Source organism: Cygnus olor, chromosome 20 (genome assembly GCF_009769625.2).
Source record: "Cygnus olor isolate bCygOlo1 chromosome 20, bCygOlo1.pri.v2, whole genome shotgun sequence".
NCBI lineage: Eukaryota > Metazoa > Chordata > Aves > Anseriformes > Anatidae > Cygnus > Cygnus olor.
This window is the reverse complement of record NC_049188.1, coordinates 12,012,754-12,036,466: the sequence shown is the minus strand read 5'-3', so window position 1 is coordinate 12,036,466 and position 23,713 is coordinate 12,012,754. Positions and strand designations below refer to the sequence as shown.

Sequence of the window (23,713 nt, the reverse complement as noted above, 5' to 3'; positions counted from 1 at the left end):
TGCAACAAAAAACAAGGAGTTTCCTTTGTTTCTTTGTCAAAGAAAAAAATTTCTACTGATAATTCTTTTCACAATTATTTCTGTAACTTGTATAATTCCTCTTTTCATAATCTCACATTTTATAATGCTCTATCACTGAAGATAGGCTGTTTCCATGTTTCACGCAAGAATAGCTTACTATGGACAGTAAAACTGGCTTCAAACCAAATTTTAGTCTAAAAATACTGGTATGCCATAGCATAATCTCATTATTGCTACGGAAAACAATCTGTTTGTGTTATAAGACACATGCTTTCCTTCAAAGATTATGCTATATTCTGATTTTTTTTTCCTTTGTTCTGCAGTCTGGAAGTCATTGTACTTCAAGGAAGTGAATGTTTGCAGCTATGTATAGGACCCCATCACAAAAAAAAATCAGTAATTTACACAGGGTAGCAGTACCATTTTTATTCTACGTGAAGCAGGAAAGTACTCTTTTTTCTAGTCTAGAGATGGAGAAGTAGGAACAATAACTGTGACATATGTCAGCTGGAAGAAGTCTGCAGGTGACTTCACTGGGGAGTGGATCAGACCAAAAAAAATACATGACCATCCCAGAGTTACACAGGAAATCTGCAACAGTCAGCAACTGAATATTTATCTTCTGGGTTTCTTTACTGTCAACTGCTTTACTACTACTGTGATGGAGGCAAAAAAGAAATACTAACTGTTAAATCTCCTTTTGCTCTTAGTCAGAGATCTGCTGATGTCCCAACTCTTCCAACAGCTATAGCAGGTGTGTGATGATGAACTTGGTAATATAGATTGGCACTTGTCTTGAGCTGGCAGGCTTGCTCACTGCTTAGCATAATATACTCTTACTGCACAACTAAGGCTCCTAAACATTACCAGAGCTCACAGCAATAATTAACAAGAGATTAGGTGTCAAAATGGTTGTGGGAGAAGGTATAATATCTTCTACCAACTGAGTAAGGCCAGGTAAAATACTGCATAGGATTCCAGAAGGGTCTTTCTCATGCTGGGCACTATTCCAAGCTAATGTTCATATACATCACGTTTACAGTATTGTTCCCACACTGATAACTCAAAACCATCAACACAGATCAGAAGTGGTTTAACAAGAAACAGTCTTACTTTAAAGGAATTTTACTTTGATGTAAGAGAAGAATAGTCCTACCTGTCCATTAAAACCAACCCCATCTGTAGATTTGAGAAATTCATTGTAAACTTGGTTTGCTCTAGTGATCACCATGGCAACTGCATCCTGGTACTGAGGGGACGAAACAGCCAGCAAGGGCAAGGCAGCCAGTGGGATGTGGTCTTCACTGCTGCTGAGACAGCTTTCATCATAGCTGTAGGGATTTAGGCTAAAGAAGAACATGCTATCATCAGGAAAAATGCAAAAGGCATCACACAGCATTAGTTAATGAACAGTTACTTATTAACAGAAATGGGCTTTGCTATTGCAGTTGACAATGAAAGTACAGGAAGGATCATTTTCTCACAACACTCAACAGCTTAACAATCATGGAGTTACTGCTTTACAAAACTGAGACAATGCTAGAAGGCATTCCTGTAATTAAGCACACATGGTGCAATTTTTCCGCCTTATTTTTACATGTAAAAGTAGACATAATTTAGATGAGTGAAGAGATTATTATTGCCTTTCAGCTTCCCCCCCATACACTAACTCACTACATTAAAAAATGGGGTCAAATAATCACAATGAAGTATTGTTTCACAGAACATGTGTGACAGGCACATTGTTCAAAAGTGTATAAAAACTTTTTTCCAATGTTCCACCCATTCAAACAGCTGGAACAAAGTTGCCTATGTTCTGAAATTATATGTAATTGTTTGCAGAGTAACATTTTGCAAAAAGGTGGAAACTTGATAGAAAATGCAAGCTTAAATTTTTCAGAATGCCATTTTTATTTTAGTTTGGATGTGTACCCTGAAAGTTTTTCATTAAGTCTGTCAGTCATGTCTCAACTGATTTTTATTGATGAGTGAAGTCAAAGGTGCAAGGCACATTACTGTGTGCCAGATTCTCTTTCAGTAAGCTGACTGTCCAGTCAGAAGCATTTTCAACAATTCAGCTCATCCAAAGTTCATCCAAAGCCACAGGCAAGCAAATTCAATATACTTCAACATTATTTTGCAGTCATTATCTTTAGGAACTTTGTGGGCTATCACAATATTGAAAATTGAGCTCCCTGAACTGGAATTAAAGTCTGTGTCTCTGCTAAAACCTGCATCCTCAGGGCTATCACCAGGGTAACAGAAGAAGAAAAGATGACTTGCAATGCTCAAGTATGAAGGTCAGTCTGTATTCATATCCTCAGCTTCACAGAACATTTCCATACTTGACTATTGCTGAAGCACTCCAGTGATTTGGTAATTTTCAAGCAGAGCAGGAGCAACATAAAGGAGGAACAAGGAAGAAACTTTTCCTGAATGTAGAAAGCATGTGGCTAAATACAGGTGAAGATGAAACACAGGTCCCTCATAATTTCCTTAGGTCAGCCTCTGGCCACGGCAGAGGTGAAAGGAGAAAGCAGAGGGGAAAATCACCTATGGGGGAACACTTGTTTGGATAACTATCAAACCTTGACCTTGCCCCACTTGTGAATAATTAAAGGATAAAACACTACACAGCCAACCAAGAGGCAAAGTATGTTTCACCTCAATCAGGTAAGGCTTTTCTCTCCCACTTCTTGCAGTACTGCTAAACACAAACAGTGGGAACTAGATAACATTTTGCAGTTGTAAGCAAAGAACTGTCAGTAATTTAGCTGGATAACCATATTTCTTGGCACAGTTCTTTAAGAATTTAAGAAATGGAAGAAAATCTCAATAAAATACTACCTCTCTATATATGAGACAAAAACAACGTAGTGCTCCACTGCGGTCATTAACTTTCCTGTCTGGTTCTTGTTTAAACACAAGGTTTGGTCTGCAAGGAGGTAAAGGAAAGTGATTCCTTGGTGTAGTAACAACAAACGTATTTCAAGACCTAATTCTGCCACAGACTTCTTACCTTCAGCAAGTGTCTAGCTCCTCTGTGCCTAGATTTCATAGACATTATCTCACTGCCTTAGCTCACAGGGTTAAAACTAGCTAAACTCTTAAATACAGTAGCAATGTCATCCACAAGCATTAAAAATGGAATTTCAGTCAGGGAGTTGACACCAACTCCAGAATTAGGCACCATTAATTCTTAATTGAAAAATGCATCTTGTTCAATTTGATAGATTATTAAAAGAGATGAAATTTTAACACCTAGAAAATTACCTTGTCTTGTACACATTTGTTGCTGTACAATGAAGTCACTTATTTACGTCTGGATTTTTCCAGGCTGAGCATTTGCATTAATTCCTCTTAAGACCATCCCTGTCTTACATAATGCCCTTTAGCAAAAACCTGGTACTGCTCTGGAAATAGATTTTGCCAGATTTCAAGACACTCACTAGGTTTAAGGCATGTTGGACCAAAGAGTGTAAACAGTTCAGAGGCAATGTCTCTTTCCCTAAAAGACCTTCCCTGTCCTTTACATTATTTTATTGTGTAATCAGATTCTGACAATGCTCTTTCTTTATGCTTTGCTATGCAAAGAAAGAGATGGGCCTTCCAGTTTATGACTCAACTCTAGTCATAGAAGACTAATAACAGAAGAATAAGACAGTCCACAAAAATGCTCAAGCATGTGCTTAACTCTGTACTTCCATTTAAATGCCTATGAGACCTAAAATGCCTGCTCAAAACTATTGAGATGTACATAGTCAGTCATGCTTAGTCAGGTATATAAGGTTTTATTCAAACCAAGAAGTAAACAGAAGCCATTGTAGTCAACAACTAGACAAAAAACTTACAGTGACCCATGCCTGTTAAGACTGACTTTTGCCCCTTCGCCTCCTACAATGTAAGCTTTTTTCTTAAAATAAATAAAGAAAGAAATTGCAATTGTTACCCAGTTTGGCTAACGCTGTAATTTAGAAGGTTCAGTCTGAGATGTGAATCAATGTATGCTCATCAAATCAATCTATTAAAAGCCTAACTTTTGATCTACTCAGTGACATCTGTTTCCCTGAAAAGAGAAGAGATGGCTCACAAGCCATCTAGTTGGAACAAGAATGGAACTTAGTTTTAAACCTTATCTGTCCTTAGCAGCAAAGGTGGAAATAAGTGTCACAGGACATCACTCATACATTATAGATTCACATAGGTTGCATAAGCAGTGTCTTTCTGATTTACAAGAGATACAGGAAACTGAAAGTGATGCGAGCAGATGGAAGCAGACCAGATTAAACAATCTAAAACATTTACCAGTTGGAGTGAATTTTCCCTGAAAGATCCCTTTCCTTTAACCCCCTATTTGCAAGACAGGGAGGAGAACTGCCTGTTTGTGTTCAGATGAAAGGTCCCAGTGGGATTAGTCTGAACCCAGATACTCAGCACATAGACACACTGTAATTCAAAACCTGTGCCAAGGCAAACAGAGGGTTGCTCTACCTTGGCATGCACTATGCTTGCACATTCACAGAATTCAGGATACATTCAAACCAAACATGAAATCTTGCGCTGCTGCTTAATCTGGCTCACACCCGATGAATATTTCAGTAATTAAAAACACATCTCCTCACCCACAGTTTGCTAAGTGGGATGTTAACCACAAATTTATGTTCCACAACTGCTTCCTTCAGTTCTGACTGTGAAAGCTGCTGGCATGAAGCAGAATTGTGAGAGCCGATAATCATCTCTCCTTTTGTCAGCACCAAATGGATGCATTACAAGTGGTTCAAGGCAAGAACATACCTTGGCAGTACTAATTGTATTTCAGTGCTGGGAATGATTCAACTGGACACTCAAAAATCTAGCTTGGCTATTTTCAGTTTGGCTGAGTATCGAGGGCTGCAAGAAGGAATCAAAAAAAACAAAGAGAAAGAAGGGGGGAGCTCTGTTCATTTGGGTTGTCACCAGCACTTCCACTATACCAGCTCTTCTTCCAGTTAGTTGAGCCCTGCAGGCACTGTCTTATGGGGATACCTAAGAGACACTACTGATCCCTGTGTTAATAAATGGCTCGTTTGCAGATGGACCCTTCAAACACCTCTTGATGTTGCAATTCCTCTTCTACTATTAGTTCCCTTTCCTTACAGGGCAGCAACTGGGACACACATACTGCTTTCCCAGTTGTTTTGGTGTATTCCCCCTTGATGTGAACAGTCAGGCACGCCTTCCAGCAGTCTGGTCTACACATTGTCCCCTTTTCTTCCTGTATGCTGTCTTAGCTTTGAGTCCAGCTGGTATTTCAGAACTTTAACCTATACTCTAACCCCTCCTTTCCAACCCTGTCATCTGGACAGCAAGCATCACTGTTCCCATTTCTTAAGGTCCAAAATGTGTTTGTAGAAAACTCATGTCCTCTCCTCTTCGGCAGCGTTTTCTGCTCTACAAGTTCAAATGTAACTTTAGGTGCTATACTGCAAAAAAGGCTATAAAAGTGACTGTCACTTAGGGGAAACCCTGGACAAAACAACAGAAGTTTCCCTCTGTTTAGAAAAGAAGAAATAAGCCAAGTCTGAGTCTCCTCTGCCATCAGTATAGAGTTCAGTAGTTACTGTTGATTTACACTTGTAGAAGAGTTGAATCAGGCCTAAGAGTACGTTTTTTCCCCCTTTCTCTGTCGTGCTGAAAAGATTAGTACACTTCTGTTTAAAATATTTATCTCAAGGAAAATATCACTAAGGCAAGAAGTATTACCTGACAAGGTCCTGTCATTTATTGAGCGAATTTCAGGACTGAAAAAGTAACTGAGGAAGAGCAGGCACCAAAGTGGATGTATCCACTGAAAAATTCCATTTATTATTTTAAGTTCACTTCACCTGGACCATGGGGATAAATAACAACAGAGAAAAGGAGCTGCTGTATGTCATTTTTGAAGCCTCACAGCATTGTCAAAAAGAGTGCATATCTGAAATTGTTACAGCCATACATATAAAAATTGTTAAAATTAATAGTTTTTCACCACACCAATATCTTTTGCACAAGCATGCACACAGGAACTTCAAAACATATAATTATTAATGTATGTTACAAGCATCCTCAGCTGGCCTACTTGAAAAAGCATGCTCAGAGTAGAGGTAAGTGATTTTGCTCAAAGCCTACAGGATAGCCCAGAAAAGATCACAGTGTCTTAAAACTGATTTATTTTTTAAGAAGTGCTGTGGTTTAACCTGTCAGACAGCTAAGTACCACAAAGCTGTTCGCTCACCCCTCCCCCCCCCCCAAGTGGGATGGTGGAGAGAATCAGAAAAAAGGTAAAACTCATGGGTTGAGAGGACAGTTTAATAGGACAGAAAATGAAGGAACCCCCGCCCCGCTCAAAAAAAAAATTATGATGATGATAAAAGAATACACAAAACAAGTGATGCACAGTGCAACTGCTTACCACCCACCAACCAATTCCCGTTTCCAAGAAATGGCCACCACCCCAGCCAACCCCCCCATTTTTCCTGTTCAGCGTGAGGCCACATGGTGTGGGACATCCCTTTGGCCAGTTGGGGTCAGCTGTCCTGACTGTGTCCCCTCCCCACCCCTTGTGTACCCCCAGCCTCCTCGCTGGCAGGGCAGCAGGAGAAGCTGAGAAGTCCTTGGCTGTGCGAGCACTGCTCAGCAACAACTGAAACATCAGTGTGTTAACAGCATTATTCTCATTCTAAATCCAAAGCACAGCACCATACCAGCGAGTATGAAGAAAATATAGTCTACCCCAGCCAAAAACAGGACAGATCCCCCTTACTATGCATGCAAACAAATCCTAGTTGCATTTTGAACTGAAGCCTTCATTAGCCAAAGGCACTGTTTCTTAGAGATGCGTCCTCTGTAGCTCATTCAAGACTGCTTTATGCTGCATTCTTATAGGTTAATGGCAATAAATTAATACCCCACTGCAAAACACTACAGGATTTCAAAGAGTAGTAGCTGCTATTGGGAATAAACAGATATTACTTTTTTTTCTCTTGTTAAAGGGTAAAAATCATGTTCATATAGTGAGAGAATTTACAAGACGTGTTAAATCGCTAATATTCTAGATAGTTCTTCCTGTTCTCAGTCTCCAGTGCAAAGCATAATTTTGTTAAATTAGTCTAAGTTTCTCAGCAAGGCTTCACGATCTCCACTTAATTCCTAAACCAATGTTACCAATATGCCATTTTTGTTTATAAATCTAAAAACATTAAAACTATCAGAAGGGTCTTCTATAACATCCTGTCTCTGCAATGGTCAAATATTGAACAGACAAATCAGATACAGAAGTGTCAGCTGGTATATTTGCTGGCAGTTCTAGCTATGCTTCACATTTTAAAAAAAGATAAATGCTGACTACTCATTTTTTAATCAGATTTTAAAGGATGGATGAAGAAAAAGTTAACAATTATCATAGTTTTCTTCTTCTACCTAGTTGTTCTGGATTTATTTATTTTTCTTCCGGATGCATGTGGATGACAGTCTGTAGTCCACCATGAGTTTTTTTGTTTGTTTGTTTGTTTGTTTTTAAACTAACACATCCATGTAGAGAAGTATGAAAGATCATACATAGTCATTCAGTGAGCAAAAGTTTAAAAAGGATTCATGACATTTCATTATGAAAAGTACAGGTCATAGAAAGCCTTTCAAAACCAAACTGCAAAGCCAAACATTTGAAAATGAAATAAGCTTACTTGGAAACAAGAGAGAAGGCTGCCGAACAGATTGCAGGGCAGGGAACAAGTCTGATTAAGATGTGTCCCAAAGCAGAAGGGAAATGGGCCTGGGTGACTTTTTCAAACACAGAACTGAAGGTGTTGATGTCTGCCAGCTTGCTGCTTTGGTCCTCTCCTCCAGTGTCTAAGATGTTCCCCCCATGTAGGATCAGAATTAGCACATGAGTTTTGCATTTCTCGTGTTTAACTCCTTCCTGTGAGAAAAAAGAAATAAGAAAGGAGGAAGCCTTTTTACGGACAGTGTCGGTATACTTGGTGTTAATCACAGAATCACAGAATAGTTTGGCTTGGAAAGGACCTTAAAGATCATCTAATTCCAACCCCCCTGCCATGGGCGGGGACACCTTCCACTAGACCAGGATGATCAAAGACTCATCCAACCTGGCATTGAACACCTCCAGAGATGGGGCATCCACAGCTTCCCTGGACAGCCTGTTCCAGTGCCTCACCACCCTCTGAGTAACAAACTTCTTTCTAATGTCCAAATGTTAATGTTCACAAGCAATTAGAATTGATTCCTTTTCCCACCCCACTGTGATCTTTGTGTTATCTGCTGGGTGGGGGTGGGGAGGATGGGATGGGACACAACACATTTAATTTAAGTATGTCTGAACCAGGTAGAGAACACTATGCTCTGCCAGAAAACCCTTACAGGTCAGGTGTAGACCAACAAAGACTATAGCTTTGTGCACATCAAAAGCTATTGGAAATATGTCCAGACTGGAGATGTTCAACATTCACAGGCAGCCTAAGAAAATGTCTAGATATTGTGAAATGGGCTGCTGCATTTACTGGGAACATTTTAACTCTAATCATCACAGGTTCTTTAAAGAAAAACAAATGAACACATTTGCCAATGTTTTCATTTCTGCCCATGAAAGCATCTAGCAGAAGCAACTGATAAGAGTTTTGAGACTGGAAGCCTTCTGAGACTGTCAACTTATTAAAATGAAAAAAAAAAAAGGGGGCGGGTTAACATACAAGACATTCACTGAGAGAGTAAAAAATGTACTGTTGCTGACAGTGAGTATGTGAATTGTCATGCAAAACACAGACAATAATCTTCCATGGAAGGTGAGGTCATGTGCTCCATAGAAAAAAAATGTTATCTATCTACCTGAGACTGGAAAAACGTTTTGCATGTTTCACAGTTACACATCTTTTTTCTTCTTTAAACCTTGAGAGTCATATTCATTCAAAGAGAGACCTAATACATGAAAAGATTAGGAACTTTTCTGGTTTTAAATCTTGACAACTATTTTCTTTCTTGTACTTGCTTGAGGATTGTTAACTGCTACCTTGGGTGATCTACTGAGAAAGAAGTTCAAATAAAATAATCAAATATTATATTGTGAAATAAGCTCCATTTATTTTCAGTAACATCTTTTAAATTAATTTATATAAGCTTAGTCTCTACTATGACCCCAGTCTTACGAAGTGATCATGATCTAATAGATAGGTTTGTACCCTCATGTGCTATATTCAGATGATTTCTCTTCTCTTTCTTTTTTTCTTTATCAGTCTATCTAAACTGCAAGACGTTTAAGGCAAAGACTGGCTTGATTTGTGCGCTTACACAGCACCTTTTAAAAATGGGCTTCTGAACATAGACCAACTCAGATAGTTATACTCTCAAGTCTCAGGACTGCAACTCCCATCACAGTATTATGTTTTTGTGAAGAAACTGGCCAGTATTAGCATACCTCTTCCAAGAGAGGAAAAACTTTGCAGGATGAGCTCATATCTTTTATTAAATTAACTACGGTAACTTGCAAACAGGCAACGTTCTAGGCACCTCCTTCTTCAGCTCTGCTACCAAAACCACAATCTTCAACAGTAAATATAAAATGAGAACTGCTCAGAGTTTAACAAAAACCACACACAAAATTAATCAAACAAACAAAGCATTAACTAGAAAAACTGACAAGTAAATAAATGCACACAGATAAATTTCAGCCTGTAGCTTAGCAGCAGAGGTGCAGGGGTGGAAAAGATGTTGGCATGAATGAGAAAAAAATATGTAATTCAGCACCTGTAGAATGGTGACAGACAAATGGTTGAAAAAGAGAGAATTCTAAATTGTTCCACAAAGCCATTATCTCTGTTCAGCCCATGATTTTTAGTCTCCAGTAGAATTACTCATTTTCAGTCCCACATTCATCCTCTGCAGGCATTTTGCTGATCTGCATGTATCTTTCAGTATTGGATATGCTGGTAAGTAAAAAGAGAGTTTTTGAGGTTCCACTTTTTCTTGCTCTAATTTACAATTTCCCTCTCCATATATTCCCAATCCATTTATTCAGAAGAGGAGTTTAATTCCCCTTGAAAGCTTAAAGTAGCTCTTTCCACAGCCAATGCCAGCTTGTAAACAAGTGGCACTGTTGACAGATTGGTGTAACTGAAAGCTTCAAAACAGAGGTAAAAATTCAAGCAGGTCAATATTGCTCAAGTAACTGTTAAAAAAGTCTTTCAGCACAGTTGTATTTAACAGGTAGCTTTCACAGAAGGAGTCAAAAGGAACAAAATAAATTTGCCTGTAATCAGCAGTTCAGTCATGACTAAGACAAGGAGCTCAAGGGCTGAACTGAAAGGACACCTGATGTCAAAGACTGTCAGCATTTTCAGGGGACATTTGGCCTGGGATTCTTGAAATACAGAAATGTAGACATTTTTGTTTCCTGTCCTATGTTGGGACAGAGGACCTTAATCAGTCAACTGGAAGGAGCACAACTTGTTTAGATTCTTTGCTTCTTCTAAAGAAGTAATTTTGTTACTGTTAATTTCCTGACCGCTGCCAAATCTGCTTCTCAAAACCTGTATTTGACCTGAAGCACTAAGTAGACATCTTTTGAGAGAAATGGGTCATATTTCCACCTAAGTGAATTATGTAATATGTGAAAATCTCATTTTGATTTTCAGTTATTGCATGTGCACTTACTGAAAAATAAAAAAGAAAGACTAAGCCATCAAAGAGGCTTACAATTACATAATACGAGAGTATTTCCACGTATCTGATCCTTGGAAATCAGCACAATCTGTTTTGGGAAACAATCTCACCTCATTGTCCTCATGTATTTCAATACTGCCTTGTGCAGGTAACCTTTGTTTTCTTAAAGAGGCTCTATATAATTCACCTGAAAGGAAAAAAGACATAATTGATTGCATAAATACTTGGATTCCTCACCTTTTACAGACATAGAATCATAGAAACATTAAGGTTGGAAAAGACCTCCAAGATCATTTAGTCCAGCCATCCCCCTTCCACCAGTATGACCCACTAAACCATGTCCCTAAGCACCACATCCAACCTTTCCTTAAACACCTCCACAGACAGTGACTCCACCACCTCCCTGGGTGACCCGTTCCAATGCCTAATCACTCTTTCTGAGAAGAAATGTCTCCTAGTTTCCAACCTGAACATCCCTTGGCACAACTTGAGGCCATTCCCTCTAGTCCTATCACTAGTTACCTGTGAGAAGAGGCCGATCCCCAGCTCCCCACACCTTCCTTTCAGGTAGTTGTAGAGAGCAATGAGGTCTCCCCTGAGCCTCCTCTTCTCCAGACTATACAACCCGAGTGCCCTCAGCCACTCCTCAAAAGACTTGTGTTCCAGACTCTTCACCAGCTTCATAGCCCTTCTCTGGGCATGCTCCAGGGCTTCAATGTCTTTCCTGTAGTGAGGGGCCCAAAACTGGATACGGTACTCAAGGTGCGGCCTCACCAGAGCAGAGTACAGAGTACAAGGGGACAGTCACCTCCCTGGTCACGCTGGCTACACTATTCCTGATACAAGCCAGGATGCTGTTGGCCTTCTTGGCCACCTGGGCACACTGCTGGCTCATGTTCAGGTGAGCATCAATCAGCACCCCCGGATCCTTTTCCTCTGCACGACTTTCGAGCCACTCTCCCCCAAGCCTGTAGCGCTGCAGGGGGTTGTTGTGACCACATTGCAGGACCCGGCACTTAGACATGTTGAACCTCAGACCATTGGCCTCTGCCCATCGATCCAACCTGCCCAGTCTGCAGGGCCTTCCTACCCTCAAGCAGGCTGACGCTTCCCCCCCAACTTGTTGTCGCCTGCAAACTTACTGAGGGTGCACTCAACTCCCTCATCCAAATCATCAGTAAAGATATTGAAGAGGGTGTGCCCCAATATCAACACCTGGGGAACACCACTTGAGACTGGTTGCCAGCTGAATTTCATTCTATTCACCACCACTCTCTTGGCCTGGCCTTCCAGTCAGTTTTTAAGCCAGCAAAGGGTGTACCTGTCCAAGCCATGGGCTGCCAGCTTCTCCAGAAGAATACTGTGGGAGACCATGTCAAAGGCTTTGCTGAAGTCTAGGTAGACTACGTCAACAGCTTTTCCCTCATCCACCAGGTGGGTTACCTGGTCATAACAGGAGATGAGGTTGGTCAGGCAAGGCTTGCCTTTCATGAACCTATGCTGGCTGGATCTGATCCCCAGGTTGTCTTGCACGTGCTGTGTGACTGCCCTCAAGATGATTTGTTCCATAGCCTTCTGTGGCACTGAGGTCAGGCTGACAGGCCTGTAGTCCCCTGGATCTTCCTTACGACCTTTCTTATAGACGGGTGTCACATTAGCAAGTCTCCAGCCATCTGGGACCTCTCTGGTTGACCATGACAACTGATAGATGATGGAAAGCAGCTGGGCAATCACATCTGCCAGCTCCCTCAGCACCCTCGGGTAGATAAGGGTATAGAGTTATATAGTTTCAAAACAGAAAGATCTGTTCACAGGAAATCCTGTGGATAAACTGAACAATAAACAGGGTTTTTTGCAGTCCTACGTATTAAATACTCCTCTATTCTTACAGCAACATTTATAACAAGATTTGGGTCCTTATGCAGAGATGTACAGTACCAGCACAGATGTTGTTCATCATCTGTGCCTTTCTGGAACAGTAGTGGAAGAGGACTGGAACAGCAGTAGAAGAGGTCATCTCTGCTAGAACCAAACGTTAGGTATCATAGATACTCTGGGATGTTTTAAATGGCACCAATCACCTATATGTTGACAAGTGAATTGAGCGTTTAAAATTCTCTGAAGACCTTCGTCATCCAGCTCTTCCATAAATCTCTGTGATTAGCTGGGAAACTCCCAGAAGTAACTGCAGTGCTACATTACCAGGATGCATGACAGGAGTAACAGAAATTTACAGCAAGAGATTTTCACACAAAAAAACTTGTAACCTGAACAAACAGGAAGAAACACTGCAGATAAACACAGTGCTTTCCTAATACCTTTTATCACAACAGGATCATATGTTCATCATCTGTTATAAAGACAACAATGAAAGTCCACATTGACTTTGGAGCAGAATTTAGAGTGTTTTTGGCTTCAATGAGAGCAGATTCAGTATCTTCAATACAGTCAATTATATACTCAGACCACTGTAGACAAACACCATATGTTTTACAACATCTCGTCAGAGGCATTAGGTGCACACTCTTGGTCCTCAAACAGCAGGTCCACAATATCTGCTAGTTCAACTGTATTAACATACTTAAACTACTATATACTAATATTAATTACTAACAAATTACTATAAACTAATGTTAATTACGGTATTAACATTAACAAATGTGATTAAAAAACCTCAACACGTTTAACTAAACAGACCCAAAGATACAGTTGTGAATACGTATATTATAAGAATTCAGAATACATAATTCTGGATAAATAAATAAATAAATCTGAATAAACAGGCAGACTGGCTGGATAGGCTACTCTACTGGCTATTCTCATGTCCAAACATGAAAACAAGAAAGTGAATAGCAGTAGTCGGCATGGATTTACAAAGGGGGGGAAATCAAGCCTAACCAACCTGATAGCTTTCTGTGATTAGACTATTGGCTTGGTGGATGGAGGGAGAGCAGTGGATATTGTTTACCTCAACTTTATCAGGGCTTTCAATGTTGTCTCTCGTAACATCCTTGCAAACAAAGTGAGGAAATACAGGCTAGATAAGTGGACAGTGAGATGAACTGACAGCTGGCTGAACTGCCAGGCTTAAGGCATTGTGATCAGAAGCACAAGTCCAGCTGAAGGCCAGTGTCCATTGGTGCACCCCAGGGGTCGCTACTACATACGGTCCTGTGGAGCATTTTTATTAATGACCTAGATGATGGGACAGACTACACACTCAACAAGCCTGCAGACAACACAAAACTAGGCAGAGTGGCTAAGACATCACGTGGTTGTGCTGCCATTCAGAGGGATCTCACCAGGCTGAAGAAACAGGTCAACAGGAATATGATGAAGTGTAACCAAATGAAATGCAAAGTCCTGCACTTGGGGAACAATAACCCAGACTGACAGTGTGGAAAACACCTTTGCAAAAAAGGACCTGAGGATCCTGGTGGACAACAAGTTGACTAGGACCCAGCAACGTGATGCTTACAGTGGACCAGTGCTTAGTAGTGACTTTTTATGTAAGACAAGAAACTGATAACCTATATAAATAAAACTGAGAGACAGGCTTTTAACACCTAATCTAATTGAGTTTATTGTTCAGTCCACTGTCAATCTATTAACCATCCAATATTGGCCCAAGAACAACAAACTAGTTTGTTTCGAAATACAGAATATAGTGAGATGCTTTATCTGTTAAATGTGCTTCCACTCATTAGTTTTCCTACTCATTGCGTGACGCTTGTTTCTTTACCTTATGGGCCATTGTTCTCCAAAATATTCATGTATAAGATACAGAATATCAAAAGCTATAAATAAGTCAATATTTATTAAAATGTGTCCAAATGGCAAATTTGTGATGATTTACTGCTGAGTCCAGCATCTCAGCATCTGCCTCAACATAACCACTGTCATGTAATGAAACAAGAGAAACTGCCATAAAGCTCTTTATGAGAACTATGGCACGTTAAATCTACAGTAATCTTTTGTTTAAAAGAAAACAATTATGAACTAAAAGTGCCAGGCTGTCTTTACATAACACCCTTCATTCCTATACCTCGGTGGAATTTACAAAGTAAATTTACACAGACTTCTGCATTACAATTAAGAACTAATTCTATAGCAGATTTTGCCATTATCATTCCTTGTAGCCATGAGAAAATCATTCAAACAGTGACTAAGTTTCTCTATATTTAAAAGGAAGGTGATTATTCTTGCCTCTTTGGCAGGCAAGGATTTAAAGGATTAGTCATTTAATATTTGTGTGAAACAAACAAAAATAAATAGCACACACACACACAAACACCACTAACAAACAGCAACAACATAAACCCACAAACCCGGAAATTCCCAACAAACATAATTGCTTTCTGGAAGTCTCTACACTTTAAATCTGCTTCTAATTAAAAGTGGTGTTTCCAAAAGCCTGTCCGGAAGACCCACTTTACTCTGAGGTTCTTCACAGGAAAAATATGAGTTTTCTAGCACCTAAGCTCAAAGCAGAACCAGCACCACACAAACATTAGTTTTATAATGACATCAGTCATGAAAAATAGTTATTCGGGGCCATGAGGCACCACCTTATAGGGAACCATAATATTTATCTTCAACAGAGTACTGAAACAGGAAACCCAGGATTCATCATGTGCTCACAAACACTTTCTGTTATCTTTACAGTGCAACACATTAGACAAGATACTTCCTGGGATTACTTGTGCCCTGTTCCTTTGAAAATCTTGTTCTAATAATAGGTCTTTAGAAAGCAGAGTGGGTGGGTTGCTTTTTCCTTTATGCATCAAATGCCAGACTGAAGGATAATTCCTTGCTCCACACACATAAAAATCTTATAGATAACTGGACAATAGATTCCAGGCACTGTTTTAATCGCAGTTCCTATTCTATAGGTAAAGTAGACTGCTATCAGAATATTGGTCTTCTTTCCAAACTGTTTTCTCACTTTGACTGGGAAATATCTTTCAAACATTTGAAAACCCAAATCTATAAACAGCTGCAGAGCCATCCTACACAGCTCTGGTTCATATTACTGAGCAGAATAAATTCTTCATGCTATTGAGTGAACTTGACCTAATATCACTGCATTGGCTTCCTGCAGGCTTCAGGAAACAATGAAAGTCTTAGTCTCTTCCAGATGCTTCCTCAACCCAGCCAGCATGCCAGATCACAATCAATTATTCTGCTAAGATGCAATGACCTCCCTCTTAAAGGTCAAATATCTCACCTGTGCAGATGAGAGCATCTTTTTGGGAGCCTGGGAGTCTGAAATTGTGGAATTAATTCACCTATCACAGAACTTAACACCTCCCACTCCCACTGCAAAACATTCTGTCTGTCAGAGAACAGAGTTGAAGGTATAGCAGCAAAGGCAATTAAAAAAATAGAGAGAGAGAAATAAAAATCTCCTAAACCACAAAAATTACCTTGCATATAAAACTCCACAGATGACAGAAAGAAAAAGAATGCACTGCATATGATGAATTTAAGCTACAACAATTTACCATACTCCTAAAGGCAGCCAAATACATAAACTGCTTTAGGACAGACTAATCACCTATGTGATGTGAGGTGAGAATAAGTATGTCTAAACTGAGGGGAGCAAGAAACATTACATTCCAGTAGCTTTTGTACCTTGGGAAACCAAGCAGAAGTGTAGAGGCATTTCAATACACTCGCAAAGGTTTAGTGACACAAAGCAACACTTGCTCCTCCTCAGAGCAAAAGAACTCAAGCCACAGGAATCAGGATTGTCACTAACCCTGATCAATCCACCTACACTCAGATAAACCCCATTTTGTACTAGACATGAGATTGATACTTTGCTGAGGAGACTTAATTGAAGTTTAGGAGATACAAAAGTGCTTTTAATGATGCAGTTTTGCTTGAAGCTGATTATGAGCTTCAAAGGTCAGAATAAATGCTAGAGGGAGAGATTATCAAGCAGAAGACTGCAGAGACAAAGATAAGTCAGCAACTACCATATGGTTTGGCTATTTATCACACAGAGCTACTGCTTATCCTGTGACTCTACCACTTACGTGATGACTATAAGGTGTCTGTCAGACATGCATGGATTTCTCTTTCATGTGTACCCACTCGCTCTCAGATTTGGGTTATTCAACATCAGCCTTAGAATAAAATTCTCAGTTAAACAACACAGGAAGCCATTCACATACTAGAAATATCATCAGACTTATCTACCTCTCAGAAAATGACCACAATGAAATTATCCATGAAAATGTAAGGAAACACTGTTGACAAGGCATAGAATCTCTCTGTGATATGAAAAGGCCTATCAGACTTTATTTATGTGCTTCACAGTTTTCGAGCTACAGCAGGTCTCTCACCTTTGCAAACAGCACAGTGTTTGCATGCAGCGCTGCAAGGCAGAACATAAAAAGATGCTGGTGGCTGTAATGAACAAATTACATAGAGTGGTACTGATCCTGATCGCAAGCCTAAGAAAATGAAATGAAGGGTGGCGTGTTTTATATTGGAACATAAATGATTGCATTCTTTTCTGTCACTCAGTTTGGAGAAGTAGTCAAAGCTACTCAGATGACAGCAATGTGCGCAACAGCGATATAGTTTGAAATCTTTACTTCATGTGATTCTTCTCCTCTTCTACTAGATCTGCTGGTACAGGTTATGCAAAGCTAGCATGGCTGTAAAGCCTGACACAAACAAAAAAAGGTGAAGGCTTTATTCATCAGAACAATTCATCAGAACACAGTCACCCAGAAAGACATTTGGTTCAAGTAACACAGACACACTTATTTTGCCAGGAAATTCTAACTCTACATGGCAGGAACATCTACACAGAAACAGGAACCAACACATCCGTACACACTTATCAAACCAGAGTCTTGCATGCATGTGAATTCTCCAGTACCAGAACTGTCCTCAGTGCAGATGCACAGGTCTTCTATAACGAAGTTGTACGACAACAGCTTACAACAGCTCTTGTGATCTCAGTGTAGTCACATTAATTTCATGCCTCCCTGTCCAGATGAAATACAGACTAGTATACAAAATGGGACTGTAATAAAAACTGGCATTGAAATGAGGTTTAACTGCCTTCTACAATGATACGGAAATATCTCCCACAGCACCTGCAAGCTTGCAATAGCCTTTAGTGCCCCCATTTTATTTAAAATAAAAAATTAAAGAGAATCCACTAGTTGTAAGCTGCTACCACAAACTGGGGTTATGCCAGAGGTCACTTGCGCTGCTTTCAACTATTAAGAATTGCTTCAAGCAAGGTTATCTGTTACTTGCTCCTACCCTCTTTCCCAGCTGCTACATACAAATCCCACAACAGCTCTTAAATTGCCAAAATAACAGCATCAAATGGGTGCTGATAAATCACATTACATTTCTCTTCATATAGTCATCCCTCAAGAGGTTCAAGGAATATGAATATAGACTGAAATGCAGACCTCCTGTATTTTAAAATACCCTTTGAAGACATTTACTGTGATACGATGGCAAAAACTTAAATGTCATCCCTGATTAACCACTTAAGGGCATTCTACTTCATCTGTGTAACTACAACCCTTGAAATCTATATGACTAAAGGGCTTCGAAATTAGCTCTACACTTAAAGAGACAGTATTAGGAAGAGTTTAGTTTATGAGGAGACTCATCAAATTCAAAGAACTATTCACTTTGTCAAAAGAAAGCATGCTAGTGAAATAAAGGTAGCAGGAACTCTATGTCCTAGCAATTAACTATGCTTTACATAGGAGTACAAAGGTTTTCACCACACAGTGATTTTCCACAGAATCTGCAACAAATTGCCATCTCTCTGGCCAGGAATTGGAAGACCATCTGCAATTCCTCTAGTTGCTTGCTACCACCTGTTGCAAAGCTACCAAAAACAAAAATTAAAAAATATATAAATCTTGGGGGCAGTGTGGAAACCAGAATAGAATCATAGAAACCACCTTACTTTCCCACAAAGGATTGGTAACACCAGTAGAAATAAACGTATCTATTCACCACAGAAATTTGCTGCAGGTAAAATGAAGTTCTACAAAGTTACCTTCACTACACAGCTGTGCTACATAGTCATTACATATACATGTATCTTTGCAAATTCATGCTCCTGAGATGCCACAGAATCGCACGGAATGGCTGAGGCTGGCAGGGACCTCTGGGTCCATCTGGCCCCTACCCTGCTTCAGCAGGCCAACCAGAGCAGGGTGCCCAGGACAGTGTCCAAGTGGCTTTTGGAGTTCTCCAAGGAGGGAGACCCCACTACCTCTCCAGGCAACCTGTGCCAGTGCTCCCATCACCTGCACAGTAAGGAAGTGCTTCCTGATATTTACATGGAATCTCTGGTGTTCCAGTTTGTTTATGCTGCATCTTGCTCTGGTGTCACTGAAAAGAGCCTGGATCCATCTTCTTTGCACCCCCATAGAGTACTTTGTATAACTCTGACTCGTTTTGTTCTCCCTTGTGATTATATTGCTAATATGGTCAGCATCAGAGTATAGCACAGCTGAACAGAGTTGTGTGCCTAAGCACCAGCAAGGTATTAAGGGGATCTTTCTTCATCTTCTTCACCACATATCCAGTCTTGCAACATTAGCTGCTGTACCTTCAGCAGGCTTTATGGTATGCATTGCTTACCCTGTTCTAATCATCTGAATTTAACAGCTTTACAAGTTATCACTGGAACAAACAACATTCATGTTCCACTTTAGAACCTGACTTTCCCCCTGCAAGAATACAGTGAAATTTACCTTCAAATAGAAAAAAAAAAAATATATATATATATATAAAAATGCTGTGTCAAATATAACAACAATGGGAGTACAAAGGAAAGGAGATAATACACCTGCAGATGAGATGACCCTCTGAATGGGACTGACAGCCAGGGAACCTTTAGGCCCAATGAAAATGATGTAAGACCACCTGCTGATTTTAGCATGTGAACCAAATCTTTATACAGGTCCAAAACCAAAAAGGGAATCTGTGGAAGCACAGCAAGGAAATCAGGGTTCTCTGCAGCAGGACCCCACACTCAGCTAAACGTATCTTAGAAGTTACCTTAGGTTTTCTCCATTTTGCAAACATTTGCTGAGCTGTATTTTAGAATGCACAGCATCACAAAAATAAAATGACAGCAGTTGTTGAACATGGGTAACCTACTCTAGTATAAACTGCTATCATGGATGATTTGCATGTCAAGGACAGCAGAAGTCCAACTCACTGTTTATCTTTAAAATCTGCTGCTAGAAGTAAATCTGTTTTCATATGAGCCATCTGATGTGTTTTGGAATGCTATTGCTATTCTAATTTCCATCCTTTCCTTCCACTGTTCATTCCATTAAGCCAAATTCTGTTTTCCATTCTTCACATTATCAGGCAGTGGCAGATGCTATTGCAATAAATTTAATAGCAGCATAAACACTACATTTGGTTATGTCCAAACACCCTTTAATTAATTATATGACACTCTAGAAAGAGTCAAGGAAGGAGAGGTCACATACTACTGGGGAGAAGGAGAGTAGTTTGTTTACACAGAACATTCACTGTGGAAAAAATTAGTCAATGCAGCCTAAGTGCCTGAGGATGAGGCAGAGAACACCAGTACAAAGTGAAAATCACTGTAACTGAACGCACAGAGCCATGAGGGTGCATACAGATTTTTCCATTATACTGAGTATTTTGACTACTGCATAAATGTTGGAGAACCTTGGAGATGAGATATATGGAGGATGTGGCAAAGGAGACTGAAGCAGCGACCCAATGAAAGATGAGACCAGATGCAGAGCTTGATAAAACATATTAGTGTGCACCTTGTCTTGCACAGCAACATTAATTTCCCGTAGGAGTTTAGTGGCTCCAACTCAACATAGCTCGTAATTTCAGATTTTATGGGTTAGTATTCATACCACAACTGACTAACATCTTAAAAAAAAAAAATCTAACCCATTTAATGCAAAGAAATGAACCCTTCTGCTAAGTAAATGGAAAATACTAATTCAGAGCCAAGTTGGCATATCTGCAATATTTGCTTGTGATTCTCTTGACCCAATCATTAATTTATTTTATTTTGAAACTAACGTTTGAAATGCAAAATTCAACAAAGCAACTAAGACCCACACATAATTAGACTGAAAAAGAGGTCTTAGGCTGCAGGGTGTGCTTGAGGTTTCTGTCAGTGTCTGACGGCACCAGTTTAATACACCGGTGGGAGGTGTACCCAGGCTGAAGAACTGCTCAGCCTGGTGACAGCTTTGGGAGGAGGTGGGCAGGCTGAGGAGCATCAGGGAGATGGACTGGTGGAATCATACCCTACCATACCCGGGACAGAGGTTTCAGCCAGTCAAAACATATGACATGAAGAATTCCCTATCCTCTCTCCACCAGGCAGAAGGTGGTGAGACTGAAGAGCTAAGGGGGGATGGAAGCAGGTTTCTGCTCGGTGCAGCATGTGAATCCCCTCCCTGCCTACCTTGCCTTCCCAGGTGCCCTTAAGAAAACAGGTATGAGGCTTGGGAACTTGACGGACAGGACGGTGCGGATGAAGATCCATCTAGGTTGAAGAGGCTGCCTAAGGCAAGTCAGCCTGCCCCCAGTAACAAGACAACTTCCATTATGAAAAAAAAATTCACATCAGTGACTCCCTTCTGAGGGGAACAGAGGGTCTGATATGCCAACAAGATCCCATTCATTGGGAAGTCTGCTGCCTCCCAGGGGCCTAGGTAAGAAACATTACTAGAAAACCTCCTAGGCTGGTATGGCCCTCTGATTATTTATCCATTACTGCTTTTTCATGTATGCAGCAATAAAGCTGGTGATCAAAAGAGACCTCAGGGTCTTGACAATTAGTTAAAGGATCAGGAGGCACGGGTATTGTTTTCCTCTGTCCTTCCAGTATCAGGGAACAACAGTGAGAGAAATAGGCAGATCCAGCTGATCAATATGTGGCTCTGACAGTTTTTTGACTACAGGATGGTCTACATGGCATCAGGCCTGCTGTCGCCTGATGGGATGCACCTTTCTCAGAGGGGGAAATGAATTTTTGTGCCCAAGTTGGCAGAGCTGATTGAAAGAGCTTTAAACTAGGTTTGGAGAGGGGAAAGGGATATGGGACAGCATGCCAAAGTTTGAGGCACTCTGTGTTAGTGAGATTCTTCAATCTGCTCCATGAGGTGCAGGCTACACTGGAGCACACTGAAATGTTTCTACATCAATGCATGCAGCATGAGGAACAAGCAAGAGAAGCTAGAACCTTTAGCTTGGTTCCAGAGCTATGACATCATCGGCATAAGCAAGACTTGGTGGGAAGCATCCTGTGGCCAGAGTGCTGTGATGGATGGTTATAGGCTCTTCAGGAGGGACAGGCAGGGCAGGGGGTTGTTGCTGTATATAAGGGAAGGGCTGGACTGTATGGAGCTTGCAGTTGGTGATGGCACAGTTGAGAGCTTTTTGGAAAGGATTAAGGGACAAACAAATAAAGTAGATTTTGTTGTGGGAGTCTAATACAGTAGTCAGCCAGCATGACGACATCAATGAATTCTTCTCACTTCCATAAACAAGATGATAGTTTGGACTTCAGGCTCTATTGCATCAATCAGCTCCTTGCTGGAACACCCAGCTAAAAGCTAGTCAATGTCAAAGAGCATTAAATGTTTGGGTCTGGATGGGGAGCAAATGGACTGCAGGGGAAGTGTAAAAGGTGGCAATGAGAACATTTCTCCACTTGTTTCTTGGATGTCTCAAAATTATTTTGGATGGATATAACTGTTGGCCTAGATGCATTACTTGGTCAGGCCCCAGACCTGGCTAAACCCCTTAAGAAAGAAAGAAGAAATAAAGTAATTTTTATTGGAACCTGCAGCAAATGTGCGTGTGCAAGCAGGCACTTTCACATATCTCCAATAAATTATTTATGAACCAGAACAGCAATAAAACTTGACTGCTTTCTAGATGAGCTCTTTTCATCTGTTATTTAAAACACCGAAGGTCAACACATCTCTTGTCATACAACATGGACCTTTGAGAGACAAAACCAGATAGCTTTATTTTTCCTTTTCATACCAGCGTTGAAATAACTAATTTCATAGCTTTAATGCACTATAACTTTGAGAAGGCTCAGAACAAGAAAGGTTGCCTATTGCCATTTTAATGAGCATACAAACTTAATCCCCAAGCGCATTTACGCTCAGACATTAAGTACTCCTTCTGGCAAAAGCCAGTAATTGTGTGCTCCTGAAAAGCATGAGAACTGCAAGAGAAGAAAATCAAAAGAAGCAGAGATTGCACATAATTTCCAGATGTCATCTAATTCTAGCATGTCTTACAAAGACACATTTGTTTTCCTCAAAAGAAATAATGACCAAACAAGAACATGCCAATTACCTATAATCCTGTAACAACACAAATTCACATCAATGGAAATATCCATACTGAAAACTTAATCAATTTAAATGCTGCTCCAAGTTTTCTCCTGAAGATGTATTTCTACCACTGATGAGAAAGGTTGTGGTGGTCAAGTGCTCTCAGTTGTACTTACTGAAAATCAATGACTGAACTAAATTACACACTTGCCATTTATAAAGTTCCTGATAACCTTTGCATGTCTTACACTGGATCTGTAGCATTACTTAAGTAGTGTCCAGTGGGTCTTCAGCTCTGCTCAGAGCATGCTGCATCTTTTCATACACCTTAATTCATTGAAAGATCCCATAAATGATATGCTTTATTAATTGATTTGTTAAACCATGAAAAGCAGTCAGTGCTCAGCTCCCTGCATAGCCACTGAGCAAAACCATTTGTCCTAGAGACTGATTAAATTGCAACAAAGCTTTCTGCAACCAGAGCCAATGAACTCATCACTTTCTGAGAATCACAAGTAAATCCAGCTTCAGCAAAAAAACACATATTCACTGGAAAAGCAGACCATACTCCTCACATCTTTCCATTGAGACAGCGAAGTTCCTCACAAAAAGACAACACAGAGGGCATCTTTGTCTTTTCTACATAA

General features: G+C 40.2%; 1 protein-coding gene across 4 annotated transcripts in view; it reads right to left on the bottom strand.

The window, feature by feature from the left end:
* PITPNM3 (PITPNM family member 3) overlaps positions 1-23,713 on the bottom strand; it is an 87,281-nt gene that overhangs the window by 33,496 nt on the left and 30,072 nt on the right. For all 4 annotated transcript variants that reach the window (XM_040532216.1, XM_040532214.1, XM_040532215.1 and 1 more), the window contains exons 4-6: positions 10,821-10,897; positions 7,722-7,957; positions 1,178-1,367 (exon numbers count right to left, since the gene is read on the bottom strand). In XM_040532216.1, coding sequence (XP_040388150.1) covers positions 1,178-1,367; positions 7,722-7,957; positions 10,821-10,897 — 503 coding nt within the window. The remainder of the gene's footprint in view (positions 1-1,177; positions 1,368-7,721; positions 7,958-10,820; positions 10,898-23,713) is intronic.